This window comes from Oncorhynchus nerka, linkage group LG16, assembly GCF_034236695.1.
Source record: "Oncorhynchus nerka isolate Pitt River linkage group LG16, Oner_Uvic_2.0, whole genome shotgun sequence".
NCBI classification, from domain to species: Eukaryota; Metazoa; Chordata; class Actinopteri; order Salmoniformes; family Salmonidae; genus Oncorhynchus; species Oncorhynchus nerka.
In genome coordinates, this window is record NC_088411.1 from 19,360,402 (window position 1) to 19,375,639 (window position 15,238).

Here is a 15,238-nt window from a genome sequence, read left to right on the forward strand (position 1 = left end):
AACGGTTGAGGGAGAGCAAAAACCTTTGTCAATCTGTACCTGTTTATAATTTCAAACCATTTAGGTTTTCTATAATCCACACGGGGAGAAATTGTTCTAATCTGAGCTGGCGTCAGTGTGTGTGCAGATATACGGAGAGGAACACCAGTGCATCAGCTGCCGTCCAGGCTCTTGTCGTTGGATTCCAGCTGCTGTGGTTTTGGCTGACAGGCAGAGGGTATCGTTGTGGTCTCGCTCCAGGATGGAATTGGAAACAAACCAAACACATGGAGGATTCCAGAGTTGGAACTCTGGACTTAATCTGGCAGACTCTCTCTCTTTTACACACACACACACACACACACACACACACACACACACACACACACACACACACACACACACACACACACACACACACACACACACACACACACACACACACACACACACACACACACAGAGAGAGAGAGACACGCATACGAACATGCACACACTCATTCATGTGAGAGGGTGGAAAGAAATTGAATGAGTGTTGGACAAATGATAAGCAGACTGAGAGATAACAAAAGCTCCCGCAACTAAACAACAGGACGGATGAAAACAGGTGTTTGCTGTCCACTGTCTGACTTATAGCTACATACCTTTAGACAGAGCAGAACAAACACACACACACTTACATGCAGTACTTACTTAAAAACAGGGTAATTTGTGACAGAAAGTATAGAACATCTCAGTTGTGCTCTCTTTTTATGTCTTCTACTACCCTCCTTCCTTCTCAGGGGATGATGTGAGCAGCAGCTGTATAGGATTGCCTACCCTCCCTCACTCTCTCTCCCTTTCTCCTTTTCTCTCTCTCTCTCTCTCTCTCTCTCTCTCCCTCTACTCTCACAATGTCTTGCTCTTCCTCTATCTCTCTCTCCCTCTCTCTTTCTCTCTCGCATTCATTGTGTTGAGCAGAGGGGATTGAATTTGGCTCCTGAACTGTTACGTTTTCACGGAGCTCAGAGCGAGTCGCATTCAACAGCACACACACACTCTCACACACACCCACCCACTTGCACACACACACACGCGCACACAGGCAGGATTGTCAGCAAGCGCAGCGTGGTGCTCTTTGGGATTGCAAGCACAAGTGGACTGGTCTGGTCTGGACCTCCAAGCCACCCTCAAACACTGAGCTAGGAGGAGGAACAGGGAAACACTGCTTTAACGAGAGGAGAGGTCGCCTGTGGTGGACAAAGCTGCTACAAAACTACTTGGAGAATGGAAAAAACAGGAAAAGGAAAAATACAAACTCCTTTACCCTATAGATAAAAATGCTGAGTAAAGTTTGTGGTTAATTGTTCATGGAATATACCCTGGTATATTGAAACTGCTGCTTTCTCTAAAGGCAATTTCAAAAGACAAAGGTAAGACAAACCTACTACGATGGTTCAGAGGATTTTAGTCCAGAGCATCAGATATTTGAGCTATTTTGCACTGTTCTGAGTAACCGGCATGCTTGTACCAAAACAAAAATGTAAAATCTACAAACACTTTCTGTCTGTTCCCATTATTCATATATCGCATATGTGAGTGATTGAACTGTGGGTGAACCTTTCAATTATGGAACGTCAGTTAGTATTCGTCTGTTTGGGAGACAGGAACCACATACTTTAGATTTTTGGACTTTAGATTTTTCTTTGTTGTTTCTCCCCAAACGTGTTGGTCTGTCTCTGACTACAAGCCCTGCTCTGATCTCTGGTCTGACCCACCATAGAGAACTGTTCTAAAGCCTCAGCTTGGCACTGAGGATGGGGTGTACCATGGCAGCGTGCCCCCTGTCCTGCCTCCTCCTCATCCTATCCTTCATCCTGACGGGGCCCAGCCTGGCCCAGGACCTCACCAGCTCCACCACCGCTGGCCCGGACACTGTCCAAACCCAGACAGACAATCAGACAGCTCCGATGACCCCCACCACGACGGAGCCCGTCACCACGCTAGTAACCACAGAGTTCAGCGGCATGTCGACGCCCAGCGGCGACATCGTGGATGATGAGGATGCCATCCCTACCAAAGGCACCCGTTGCCAAGGTTACTACGATGTGATGGGCCAGTGGGACCCACCTTTCAACTGCAATATGGGTGTTTTCGTGTACTGCTGTGGTACCTGCTTCTACCGCTTCTGCTGCCAGTTCAGAGGGCAGCGGCTCGACCAGAGTATCTGCTCGAACTATGACACACCCATCTGGGCCAACACGGGCAAGCCCATCACCACGGTGACCGAGGGCCATGGGAACCAGGAGAGAGACCGCACCCATATGATTGTCTACATCATCTGTGGAGTGGTGGCCATCATGGTGCTGGTGGGCATCTTCACCAAGCTGGGCCTGGAGAAGAGCAGGGGATCGGCAGGGGCACAGAACGACCTCAGCAACTCCAGGTGAGGGAGAGTGTGTGTGTGTGTGTGTGTGTGTGTGTGTGTGTGTGTGTGTGTGTGTGTGTGTGTGTGTGTGTGTGTGTGTGTGTGTGTGTGTGTGTGTGTGTGTGTGTGTGTGTGTGTGTGTGTGTGTGTGTATACATGTGGCTGCAACCCTCAACTGAACCAGGAAAATTCCACTACATCATTCTCTTTTGGCAAATTTTAAAGAAATATGTGTGTTGTGTTGTCAGGGGAAACAAATAAATGTTTTCATACCCACTGACAAGACATGATATGATTTGTGTATTTCAACAAAATTTCACAAACTTGTTCAGAATGCTACCTGATCACTTTAGCCAGTATTGTAATTACATTCATGTTGAATATTGAAGGTAACTGCAGGGTGATGTTGTGTTTACCAACAATCCTTAGGGAATATGACCTGCTCCAGAAAGTGAGAGGGAGAGAGAGAGAGCGAGGAGAAGAAAGGCACAAAGGAAAAGAGACAAAGAGAGGAAGGAGATCACAATATGGCCAGAGGTACAGTATAGTAATCTATAGATATCAAGCTAAATCTGTTTACAGCACAAGCCAAAGATTCTGCATATACTTAGCAAAACAAAACATTGAGGGGAGGTTTCAAGTATTCTAAACCATGTATCATATTCCCCAATAGCTACAGTATGTACATCACATGACTTCTCATTCAGGCTTCATCTCACTGTACAGCGTTTTAGCCAGCGTCAGTCAGGTTCAATATCTGGTTCAATGTTGGAGCAGAACCCCTAGGACATCATTACTGAAACACTGCTATGCTACATGGTGTCAACTCTCCCTCCTTTAATCCGTTTTCCTGTTGTCTTTCCTCCTCTTCATCTCTCTTTCTTTTGTATTACACCTTTCTCTCCTCCTCTCTTCCGGCAGCCCTTGGGTTTTTGAGGTAATCAACAGAGGCAGGGCTGCAGGGGAGAAGAGATTTTGCCCCATCAGAATCTTTCTCTCTCTCTTCCTTTCTCTCTCTCTCTCCCTCTCTCTCGCTCCCTCCCTCTCTCTCTCTCTCTCCCCCTCTCTCTCTCTCTCTCTCCCTCCTCTCTCTCTCTCTCCCTCTCCCTTTCAAACTCCCTTTCTTTGTGTTGTTCTTTCCCACCTTTCTCTCCCTTTGTCGTTTTCCCGCTCTCCTCCACTTCCCCTCTATCTCTCCCTTCTCACGACTGCTGACTTATGTTGCCGATTTTACAGTAATGTCTATATTAGCCAATAGTTAATAACTCTGCCATGGTTTCATATAACTCCACCTAGCCAAAATTGAGTTATGGAAATCTTCTAATGACCTCAATGATCCCCCTGTCATAAAAACGTGATTTAAATACATTTAATTAATAAATAAAAAGCCCAAAGGAATGTTTTTATTTCTCGATGAAATCCACTTATATACTTATATGCAGTAGTTATCCCACAGGAGTGAACAGTTGCTCTCGTACGAGGCTGTCTACATCTTCAGTTTGGATAAGTATTCCCAGGATTTAATATTTTTCAGAGGTTAACACCTCTCAAAAATAGAATGCTCCCCGACTCTATACACTCCTCGGCTGATTAACACTTCATAACAGATGAACTGCCCTGGCCAGATTAGACTCGCACAGATGAAATAATTACTGGAATTCGCTACTCCTCTGCTGCCCAGCTATTACTCCTGGCTGGTCTAGCTGTGTTCATGCTCTAGAGGCCAACTCATTTCTACACAGACCATTTTGTCCATCTCTCTCTCTCTCTCTCTCTCCCTTTCTTTCTCCCTCTTTCGGCAACATGCCCCCTGCAGTGCTGCTCTATAGGGCCCCTATTAGACCAGCATGGGGTGTCTGTCTCTCACATCTGGTAGTCAGCTTCTACCAGGGCAGGTGTTAGGTCATTACTCCTCTCAATCCCCCTCTAAAACCTCACAGCAGTTAGCAGTGTACGGTCCATCACACACTGCTCCAATTCTTGATTCCCAAAGGACAGAATGTGCCACTCTACAAGCCCCCAGGTGATGCATGTCGAATCTAATGGAAGACATCAACTGGAAGGGACTTAAAACAAACAATGACATTCATCCTGAAAGGCATTATGCCTGACATACTGTATAGTGATTTATAGTTCAATTAACAACAAGAATGATGATACTGACGTTTAGGTTGTGGTAGTGCATGGTTCAGATCACAACATTCAGAGGACACGGGCCCCAGGCATGATAGCATGGCTAACAGTATCCACTTTAGACCACCAAGGGTGAGAATTAACATGGGGAAGAGAGAAGCCTGGTGGGGTGGTCCATTGATCTGATCTAAGTGTGTGTGACAAAAAAACAAAAACAAATCGTAAAACACCCCTTTCCTGCAGTCAAATGACCAAATTGCCATCTAGTGACCTCAAGGGTGGAATGTTACAAATATTTTTCATAATTTCATAATTGATAAACATTGTTTCAAAAAACCTGTCGAAACTTAAGTGTTTCTATGTCAAACTTTTTTGTAATATTTCAGTCTTCTGTCATGTACAGTATATACAGTGTAATATCTGACATAGTACAGGTGTCTTCTTTGTTTTAAGCCCAGAACCATGTGTGTGAGGTGTATACTTTTGTTTCAAAGTAGATTTGCTTAAGACTACCAAGAAACACTGTGTGTGACCCTGATTTAGGCCACTGCAGTAAAAGGTTAAAAGATGAGAGTCACCTGCCACCGTGTAAAAAAACGTGTTTACACTGCGAGCAATTGTGATAGAAAAATGATGTATTTACCTGATTTGTTTGATATTAATAGTTAACGATTATATCCTTGACATTTCTCCTTGACATTAATGCTGTGTTTCTGTAAAATGATGGTTTACACTCGAGCTTCTTGCAGTTAGTCTGGGCGTATGGTCAAGTAAATGGCTTTTCCTAGAGATACCTTAAGCTGACAATGACTTGGTTATAAAAACCTAAAGCTGGCATTCCATAGACAAGATGTGGTGTGTGACCCGAGATAGAGATAGCCTGGAAGAGTTTTGAACAATCCCACATTGTCTCATCTTCCTGGCATCTAGGAAACTAAGCCGGGTTGGGGGTAAAACAACATCCGTGCGGATAACCAGGAGATGAACCAAGGTGGTTTATGATGTCCCCCGATCCGCATGGGAGGGGTGGAACTAGCCCTGACTAAGCATTTTTAGGTCTCCTATATTTAAAAAAATATATGTATTTGTCCTTTATTTAACTAGGCAAGTCAGTTAAGAACACATTCTTACTTACAATGACGGCCTATGAACAGTGGGTTAACTGCCTTGTTCAGGGGCAAAACGACAGATTTGTACCTTTCGGTTACTGGCCCAACACTCTAACCACTAGGCTACCTGTTTTTTCATTATTAGTTAGGCTGCTCGGCCCAACAGTCAAGAGTGTTGTGTTGACTAGTCTCATTATTGCAATAATTAATCAATATTAAATAAAGACGATTGTTTGAAGAAATGATAAAGTCTCTCTCAGTATGAACTTCCACGACGCAGCACATCCCTCCTCTCCTTCTTCCTCTATCCTGTCCCTCTATCAGTCAGCTTTCCTTCAGGGTTGGTTTATGTTTGCTATGAGTGCTCTCTGATTTTATACCCCTCCTCTCCTTCTTCCTCTATCCTGTCCCTCTATCAGTCAGCTTTCCTTCAGGGTTGGTTTATGTTTGCTATGAGTGCTCTCTGATTTTATACCCCTCCTCTCCTTCTTCCTCTATCCTGTCCCTCTATCAGTCAGCTTTCCTTCAGGGTTGGTTTATGTTTGATTTTATACCCCTCCTCTCCTTCTTCCTCTATGAGTGCTTTCCTTCTGGATGTTTGTTATACTCTCTCCTCTCCTTCTTCCTCTATCCTGTCCCTCTATCAGTCAGCTTTCCTTCAGGGTTGGTTTATGTTTGCTATGAGTGCTCTCTGATGTTATACCCCTCCTCTCCTTCTTCCTCTATCCTGTCCCTCTATCAGTCAGCTTTCCTTCAGGGTTGGTTTATGTTTGCTATGAGTGCTCTCTGATTTTATACCCCTCCTCTCCTTCTTCCTCTATCCTGTCCCTCTATCAGTCAGCTTTCCTTCGGGGTTGGTTTATGTTTGCTATGAGTGCTCTCTGATGTTATACCCCTCCTCTCCTTCTTCCTCTATCCTGTCCCTCTATCAGTCAGCTTTCCTTCGGGGTTGGTTTATGTTTGCTATGAGTGCTCTCTGATGTTATACCCCTCCTCTCCTTCTTCCTCTATCCTGTCCCTCTACCAGTCAGCTTTCCTTCAGGGTTGGTTTATGTTTGCTATGAGTGCTCTCTGATTTTATACCCCTCCTCTCCTTCTTCCTCTATCCTGTCCCTCTACCAGTCAGCTTTCCTTCAGGGTTGGTTTATGTTTGCTATGAGTGCTCTCTGATTTTATACCCCTCCTCTCCTTCTTCCTCTATCCTGTCCCTCTACCAGTCAGCTTTCCTTCAGGGTTGGTTTATGTTTGCTATGAGTGCTCTCTGATTTTATACCCTCCTCTCCTTCTTCCTCTATCCTGTCCCTCTATCAGTCAGCTTTCCTTCAGGGTTGGTTTATGTTTGCTATGAGTGCTCTCTGATTTTATACCCCCCTCTCCATCTATTCATCCTAGTCCAGCTGTGATGGATACTTTGTGACATTTACCTTCCCCTGACCTCCTCCTCGGGCTCTACCTCTCACCCCTGGACAGACACACATGAGGGTCACTGCTCATTGACTCAGCTCCAAGGGGTTGAATTCTCATGTTAACCCTTTTTTCTGAATATCACAACATGGAGCAGAATTGGATGTACGGCAAGCTAGATACCACGCTCTCAGGGAAACCAACACCAGGGGACTTTGTTGTGAGGCAAGAAAGAGAGAAAGTGTTGAGGTAGTATTAATGAATCATCTGTGCCCAGACCTGCCTCTAGTTATAGCATATAGTGACCATGTATCCTGTGTTTGTCTGTCCATAAAGGACAGGTTAGTGTGCTTGTGAGTTTTAAAGACGGCTTCCTGTGTGGTTCTGCCTGGATGCCACTGCATGTTTTATGCCCAATTCCACATCGATTTTTAACCTCTGCCACCTCAGCACTTGTTTGGATCTGAAAAGATTGGATAGATAATATACAGGTTTAAACAGTATTTCCTGGAATCCTGTGTGTTTCTGAATGACACTGAATGTTTTTAATGATCAATTCCATATGGAACCGTAGCTTCTACCTTCTGAGCACTTGTTTAGATCTGCGTACCATTAGGCGGTAGCATTGGGCAGCGTGCCCAATATGGTATTACAAATGCTAAAACCAATCTATTATTTTTAAATGAAGGCTATAGAAATGATAGATAGGGGTCGATTTGTAATTGGTTATTGGTGTTCCCAATGTTTCTCTGAATGGGTGTACATGTTCCCATATGGCCGTAGAGTGCCACTGGGTGTATGTGAGCGCTGTAACCATAATCCAAACTGACAGAGCATTCTGAGTGAGATTTAGCTGCAATGTTGATAGAGGGATGGAGAGGGGGAAATTAAGAGAGTGCTCGTGGAAAAGGAAGAGGGAGATAAAGGGAGAAAGAGATAAAGGGAGGGTAAGAGATCGAAAGATTGGGAAAGGGAGAGAGGGAGAAATATGGAGAGGGAAAGAGAAAGGGAGAAAGGCTGCGATGTACTGAGCGAAAGGGAGAGAGCGGCAGAGTGAGAGTGACATCACAAAGCATTGGAGCTGACACAGAAAGAGAGGTTATGCATTGTTTTGGGGAAAGGTCAGCTGAGGTGACACACATCCAGAAACATACAAACGAGACAACACACATACACACTCCATCACAATTCATCAAGGCCTACTTTGTTTGCTGCAGTCTCCTTCCTGTCTGTTGTTCTCTCGTTACTCTGTGCTCATCACCATCACAAGCACGCCAATTTCAACAATTCAAATGACATTATTCACACCGATTCCAAATCCAGGTCAGGGTATGGGGTATTGAGAATATGGTTCATGAAGTCAAGGAGAAAACATTGTCAGATAGTACACGGACATCTCTGCTTTTGAAACTGCACACAGAGTTAATAAAATGAGAAATTACATTAGTACATGGGGCGGTAATTATTATTTTTTAAACATTCTTGTGATTTATCAGGGGTACTGCAGCACCCTCAGCACCCCTACTTCCTGTGGCTATGCTTTGTTTATTATTGTATTGTTTTATACATCTCTGAAGACCATCCAGTTTTGATTTCTATTTGCAATATGTTTTCCAACTGTGCAGTTTTACAAAAATTCTGAACCTATGTACATTTTACGGACACAGTATATTTAGTTAATTAGTTATCTTGTTATTAGTCCCACCCTTCAGCTCCACTCAACTCCTTCCATCTATCTTTTAACACCATTCAGTTTCGATTTCTATTTGCCATATATTTTTCACCTGTGCTGTGATGTTTCACCAAAGATTTTAACCTTTCTATTCTCATAGTTCCTACAGATTGTAAATTAAAGATAAACATTTTTGCTACGAATTTTATTACATTATTGATCAATATTATTGCTTTTCAAATCACCCAGTAGTGCTATTTGCAGAGTTAGCTTCAGGTAAATGTTTCAATTCTTCAGCCATTCCTGAACCTGTGACCAAAAACAAGAAACAACCCATATGGGCAGTACCGAAACAAATGATCTAATGATTCTGGCTCTTCGCAGCAAAATCTTCAGAGCCGGGATGGTTGTGTCTCCCATATATACAGTGCCTTGCGAAAGTATTCGGCCCCCTTGAACTTTTCTACCTTTTGCCACATTTCAGGCTTCAAACATAAAGATATAAAACTGTATTTTTTTGTGAAGAATCAACAACAAGTGGGACACAATCATGAAGTGGAACGACATTTATTGGATATTTCAAACTTTTTTAACAAATCAAAAACTGAAAAATTGGGCGTGCAAAATTATTCAGCCCCTTTACTTTCAGTGCAGCAAACTCTCTCCGGAAGTTCAGTGAGGATCTCTGAATGATCCAATGTTGACCTAAATGACTAATGATGATAAATACAATCCACCTGTGTGTAATCAAGTCTCCGTATAAATGCACCTGCACTGTGATAGTCTCAGAGGTCAGTTAAAAGCACAGAGAGCATCATGAAGAACAAGGAACACACCAGGCAGGTCCGAGATACTGTTGTGAAGAAGTTTAAAGCCGGATTTGGATACAAAAAGATTTCCCAAGCTTTAAACATCCCAAGGAGCACTGTGCAAGCGATAATATTGACATGGAAGGAGTATCAGACCACTGCAAATCTACCAAGACCTGGCCGTCCCTCTAAACTTTCACCTCATACAAGGAGAAGACTGATCAGAGATGCAGCCAAGAGGCCCATGATCACTCTGGATGAACTGCAGAGATCTACAGCTGAGGTGGGAGACTCTGTCCATAGGACAACAATCAGTCGTATATTGCACAAATCTGGCCTTTATGGAAGAGTGGCAAGAAGAAAGCCATTTCTTAAAGATATCCATAAAAAGTGTTGTTTAAAGTTTGCCACAAGCCACCTGGGAGACACACCAAACATGTGGAAGAAAGTGCTCTGGTCAGATGAAACCAAAATTGAACTTTTTGGCAACAATGCAAAACGTTATGTTTGGTGTAAAAGCAACACAGCTCATCACCCTGAACACACCATCCCCACTGTCAAACATGGTGGTGGCAGCATCATGGTTTGGGCCTGCTTTTCTTCAGCAGGGACAGGGAAGACGGTTAAAATTGATGGGAAGATGGATGGAGCCAAATACAGGACCATTCTGGAATAAAACCTGATGGAGTCTGCAAAAGACCTGAGACTGGGACGGAGATTTGTCTTCCAACAAGACAATGATCCAAAACATAAAGCAAAATCTACAATGGAATGGTTCAAAAATAAACATATCCAGGTGTTAGAATGGCCAAGTCAAAGTCCAGACCTGAATCCAATTGAGAATCTGTGGAAAGAACTGAAAACTGCTGTTCACAAATGCTCTCCATCCAACCTCACTGAGCTCGAGCTGTTTTGCAAGGAGGAATGGGAAAAAAAATTCAGTCTCTCGATGTGCAAACCTGATAGAGACATACCCCAAGCGACTTACAGCTGTAATCGCAGCAAAAGGTGGCGCTACAAAGTATTAACTTAAGGGGGCTGAATAATTTTGCACGCCCAATTTTTCAGTTTTTGATTTGTTAAAAAAGTTTGAAATATCCAATAAATGTCGTTCCACTTCATGATTGTGTCCCACTTGTTGTTGATTCTTCACAAAAAAATACAGTTTTATATCTTTATGTTTGAAGCCTGAAATGTGGCAAAAGGTTGCAAAGTTCAAGGGGGCCGAATACTTTCGCAAGGCACTGTATATAACATTCTATTAGTTGCAATCATTTTTTTATAATCATTGAACATCTCAATTTTATTTAACCAATTTTGGCCGACAGACAAGTTCTTTACTTTCTCCCCCTTCCACTTGCCACTTCCATTTTTGCTGTAATGCTGCAATTAGTTGGTTGTAATTTTGGATAGAGCAGACATTTCCATATATTTTTGTTAGCTGCATGTGTGACATGACTCCACAAGTCCTATTTATGATATGCTAGTACATTAGTTTACAGGGCTGGATTATCTTATCATTAGAGTGGGGACTGTGCTGGGTTGGAAGCTGTGGATTCCCTTATCATTAGAGTGGGAACTGTGCTGGGCTGGAAGATTCCCTTATCTGGGGACTGTGCTGGGCTGAAGCTGTGGATTCCCTTATCATTAGAGTGGGGACTGTGCTGGGCTGGAAGCTGTGGATTCCCTTATCATTAGAGTGGGGACTGTGCTGGGCTGGAAGCTGTGGATTCCCTTATCATTAGAGTGGGGACTGTGCTGGGTTGGAAGCTGTGGATTCCCTTATCATTAGAGTGGGGACTGTGCTGGGTTGGAAGCTGTGGATTCCCTTATCATTAGAGTGGGGACTGTGCTGGGTTGGAAGCTGTGGATTCCCTTATCATTAGAGTGGGGACTGTGCTGGGCTGGAAGCTGTGGATTCCCTTATCATTAGAGTGGGGACTGTGCTGGGTTGGAAGCTGTGGATTCCCTTATCATTAGAGTGGGGACTGTGCTTGGCTGGAAGCTGTGGATTCCCTTATCATTAGAGTGGGGACTGTGCTGGGCTGGAAGCTGTGGATTCCCTTATCATTAGAGTGGGGACTGTGCTGGGCTGGAAGCTGTGGATTCCCTTATCATTAGAGTGGGGACTGTGCTGGGTTGGAAGCTGTGGATTCCCTTATCATTAGAGTGGGGACTGTGCTGGGCTGGAAGCTGTGGATTCCCTTATCATTAGAGTGGGGACTGTGCTTGGCTGGAAGCTGTGGATTCCCTTATCATTAGAGTGGGGACTGTGCTGGGCTGGAATCTGTGGTGGTGAATGACAAAGAGTGGGACTGAATGTTGCTAATTAGCCATCATCCTTCCTGATATGAGAGGAGGGATAATTGATTGTTACACGGCATTAGGAGACTCTCCTTGTAATTCGATATGATGCACTTTCACCACAAAGGATTAGCGATGATGATATCACGAAAGCTCTGACGCAGGAAGTCAGATATAAGAGGCTATAGATACAGAGGTTACGTCCCAAACGGCACGCTATTCCCTATACAGTGCACTACTTTTGACCACAGGGTTTGATAAAAAAGCAATGCACTATATAGGGAATAGGGTGCCATTTGGCACGCATACAGCGACTGTACTGTATGTAGGCTGGGCTACGTGTCCTCAGAGATGCTCAATGCTGTGACCTTCCCTGCGCTCCAGGAGAAAGACATAATCCTATTGTTTCTCATTGACAGCAAGGCGGTCATGTCTTTAATAGCTGAATGACTCTTGTGATGTTATCATGAAGTTACTGGGATTCAAGTGGAATGGAGGATTATACCCTGTGTTTTGTTTCTCACCTCCATGATCTTAAAGATACTGTATTGTTTTGATTTGATAGACGAACGCATTGCAGGCTGAGTCCCAAATGAGTGGGCAGTAATGATTAACATCCCCTGTTTGAATTGATTAACTTTTTTTAAAAATCCCGTACTGATGGCCAGCATCTACCTTACCGTAGTCCTTTAATTATAATTCCATCCTAATTTACATCAAACACACATTGGGCTAGTAGGAAAAGGATGACCGAGCATGCCCACATTCTCATCGACGGCGCTGTAGGGGAGTAGGTTGAGAGCTTCAAGTTCCTTGGCATCCATATCACCAACAAACTTATATGGTCCAAGCCCACCAAGACAGTCGTGAAGAGGGCACGACAAAAGCCTATTCCCCCTCAGGAAACTAAAAAGATTTGTCATGGGTCCTGAGATCCTCAAAAGGTTCTACAGCTGCAACATCGAGAGCATCCTGGCAGGTTGCATCACTGCCTGGTACGGCAATTGCTCGGCCTCCGACCGCAAGGCAGTACACAGGGTTATGTGTACGGCCCAGTACATCACTGGGGCTAAGCTGCCTGCCATCCAGGACCTCAACACCAGGTGGTGTCAGAGGAAGGCCCTAAGAATTGTCAAAGACCCTAGCCACCCCTGTCATAGACTGTTCTCTCTACTACCGCATGGCAAGCGGTACCAGAGTGCCAAGTCTAGGACAAAAAGGCTTCTCAACAGTTTTTACCTCCAAGCCATAAGACTCCTGAACAGGTAATCAAATGGCTACCCAGACTATTTGCATTGTGTGCCTCCCCCGCACCCCCAACCCCTCCTTTACACTGCTGTTACTCTCTGTTTATCATATATGCACAGTCACTTTAACTATACATTCATGTACATACTACCTCAATTGGCCCGGCCAACCGGTGCTCCCGCACATTGGCTAACCGGGCTATCTGCATTGTGTCCCGCCACCCGCCACCCGCCACCCACCACCCGCCAACCCCTCTTTTACGCTACTGCTACTCTCTGTTTATCATATATGCATAGTCACTTTAATCATATCTACATGTACATACTACCTCAATCAGCCCGACTAATCGGTGCCTGTATATAGCCTTGCTACTGTATATGTATATAGACTCGCTACTGTTATAGCCTCGCTACTGTATATAGCCTCACTACTGTATATAGCCTCTCTACTGTTATAGCCTCGCTACTGTATATAGCCTTGCTACTGTTATAGCCTCGCTACTGTATATAGCCTCGCTACTGTTATAGCCTCGCTACTGTATATAGCCTCGCTACTGTTGTAGCCTCGCTACTGTTATAGCCTCGCTACTGTATATAGCCTCGCTACTGTTATAGCCTCGCTACTGTATATAGCCTCGCTACTGTTATAGCCTCGCTACTGTTATAGCCTCGCTACTGTATATAGCCTCGCTACTGTATATAGCCTCGCTACTGTATGTAGCCTCGCTACTGTATATAGCCTGTCTTTTTACTGTTGTTTTATTTCTTTATTTACCTATTGTTCACCTAATACCTTTTTTGCACTGTTGGTTAGAGCCTGTAAGTAAACATTTCACTGTAAGGTCTACTACACCTGTTGTATTCAGCGCACGTGACACAAACTTTGATTTGATTTGATTAGTGTACATTTAGGGTAAAACTTGCACATAGATAGAGCCTGAAATGGAAGTTCAATTTAGCCTCTATAAATGCCCAGAGATAAAGGCAGTTTTGTTGCAGATTAAAAGCCTTAATCAGCAAGTTGTTTAGTAGCGAGCCAAAAGAAGAGAGAACCAAGCCCTAGGCAGTCTCAGCTAGTGAGTAAGAGACAACATGAGGTAGCGAGGGAACGACAGTAACGTAGGTTTAGAAAGAGAAATAAAGTTTTAAAAAATTGAGAGAGAAAGAGAGAATGGAATATTTAGAGATTTAGGTTGCTTGAAAGTGAGACATTTTTTAATTAAAAAAAAACCTTTATTGGCCCAGTAGTTACATAATTTGAGGACAATCTTTTCTTAATTTTACCGAAACCAAAAACTTAAAACCAAGCCCCTGTCTTTATCCACTGTACACAGAACCCTCTTGAAGCTCTACACCTCTGCAAAGTCCCCCAGGCGATTCACCAGTTATCTAGCCTAGAATACAGTAAATTCTTCTGCTGCTCTGTCTTTCACTACATACTTTAGGCTGAGACTGCCAGCGTTGAAGTCATTTGTCGTGACGAGGGGCACGAGTGGTGTTGTACAAATCAAAGTCATCAGCAATTGGTACAACTTTAGTCGTTTTTTGGGGTATCTGTACTTTACATTACTATTTATATTTTTGACAACTTTTACTTTTACTTCAATACATTCCAAAATAAAATAATGTACTTTTTACTAATGTACATTTTCTCTTACACCCAAAGTACTTTTTGAATAGTAGGACAGGAAAAATGGTCAAATTCACGCACTTATCAAGATCCCTGGTCATCCCTATTGCCACTGACCTGGCAGACTCACTAAACACAAATGCTTTGTTTGTAAATGATGTCTGAGTGTTGGAACATTCCCCTGGCTATCCGTAAATTGAAAAAAGAAAATGGTGCCGTCTGGTTGGCTTAATATAGAGAATTTGAAATTATTTATACTTTTACTTTAAATACTTAAGTATATTTTAGCAATCACATTTACTTTTGATACTTAAGTATATTTAAAACCAAATACTTTTAGACTTTTACTCAAGTAGTTTTTTACTGGGTGTATGACAATTGCGTACTTTTTCCACCACTGGGAAGGAGTCCCTGTAGACGAGACATTTTTTCCATCTGAAAACAGCCAGCTATCATGTCTGACATCAACATTGCTTCCCTCTCAGCATGCCACCACAGCACTCCCCTTAAGGGCAGAATTTGGCAGTCCCACACACATATCACA

General features: G+C 43.5%; 1 protein-coding gene across 1 annotated transcript in view; it reads left to right on the plus strand.

Annotated features, from left to right (window-relative positions):
- Positions 1-1,763: 1,763 nt before the first annotated feature.
- LOC135561226 (protein shisa-9-like) overlaps positions 1,764-15,238 on the plus strand; it is a 44,620-nt gene continuing 31,145 nt past the window's right edge. Inside the window, exons 1-2 of the mRNA XM_065002489.1 lie at positions 1,764-2,404; positions 2,816-2,923. Coding sequence (XP_064858561.1) covers positions 1,776-2,404; positions 2,816-2,923 — 737 coding nt within the window. The 5' untranslated portion in view covers positions 1,764-1,775. The remainder of the gene's footprint in view (positions 2,405-2,815; positions 2,924-15,238) is intronic.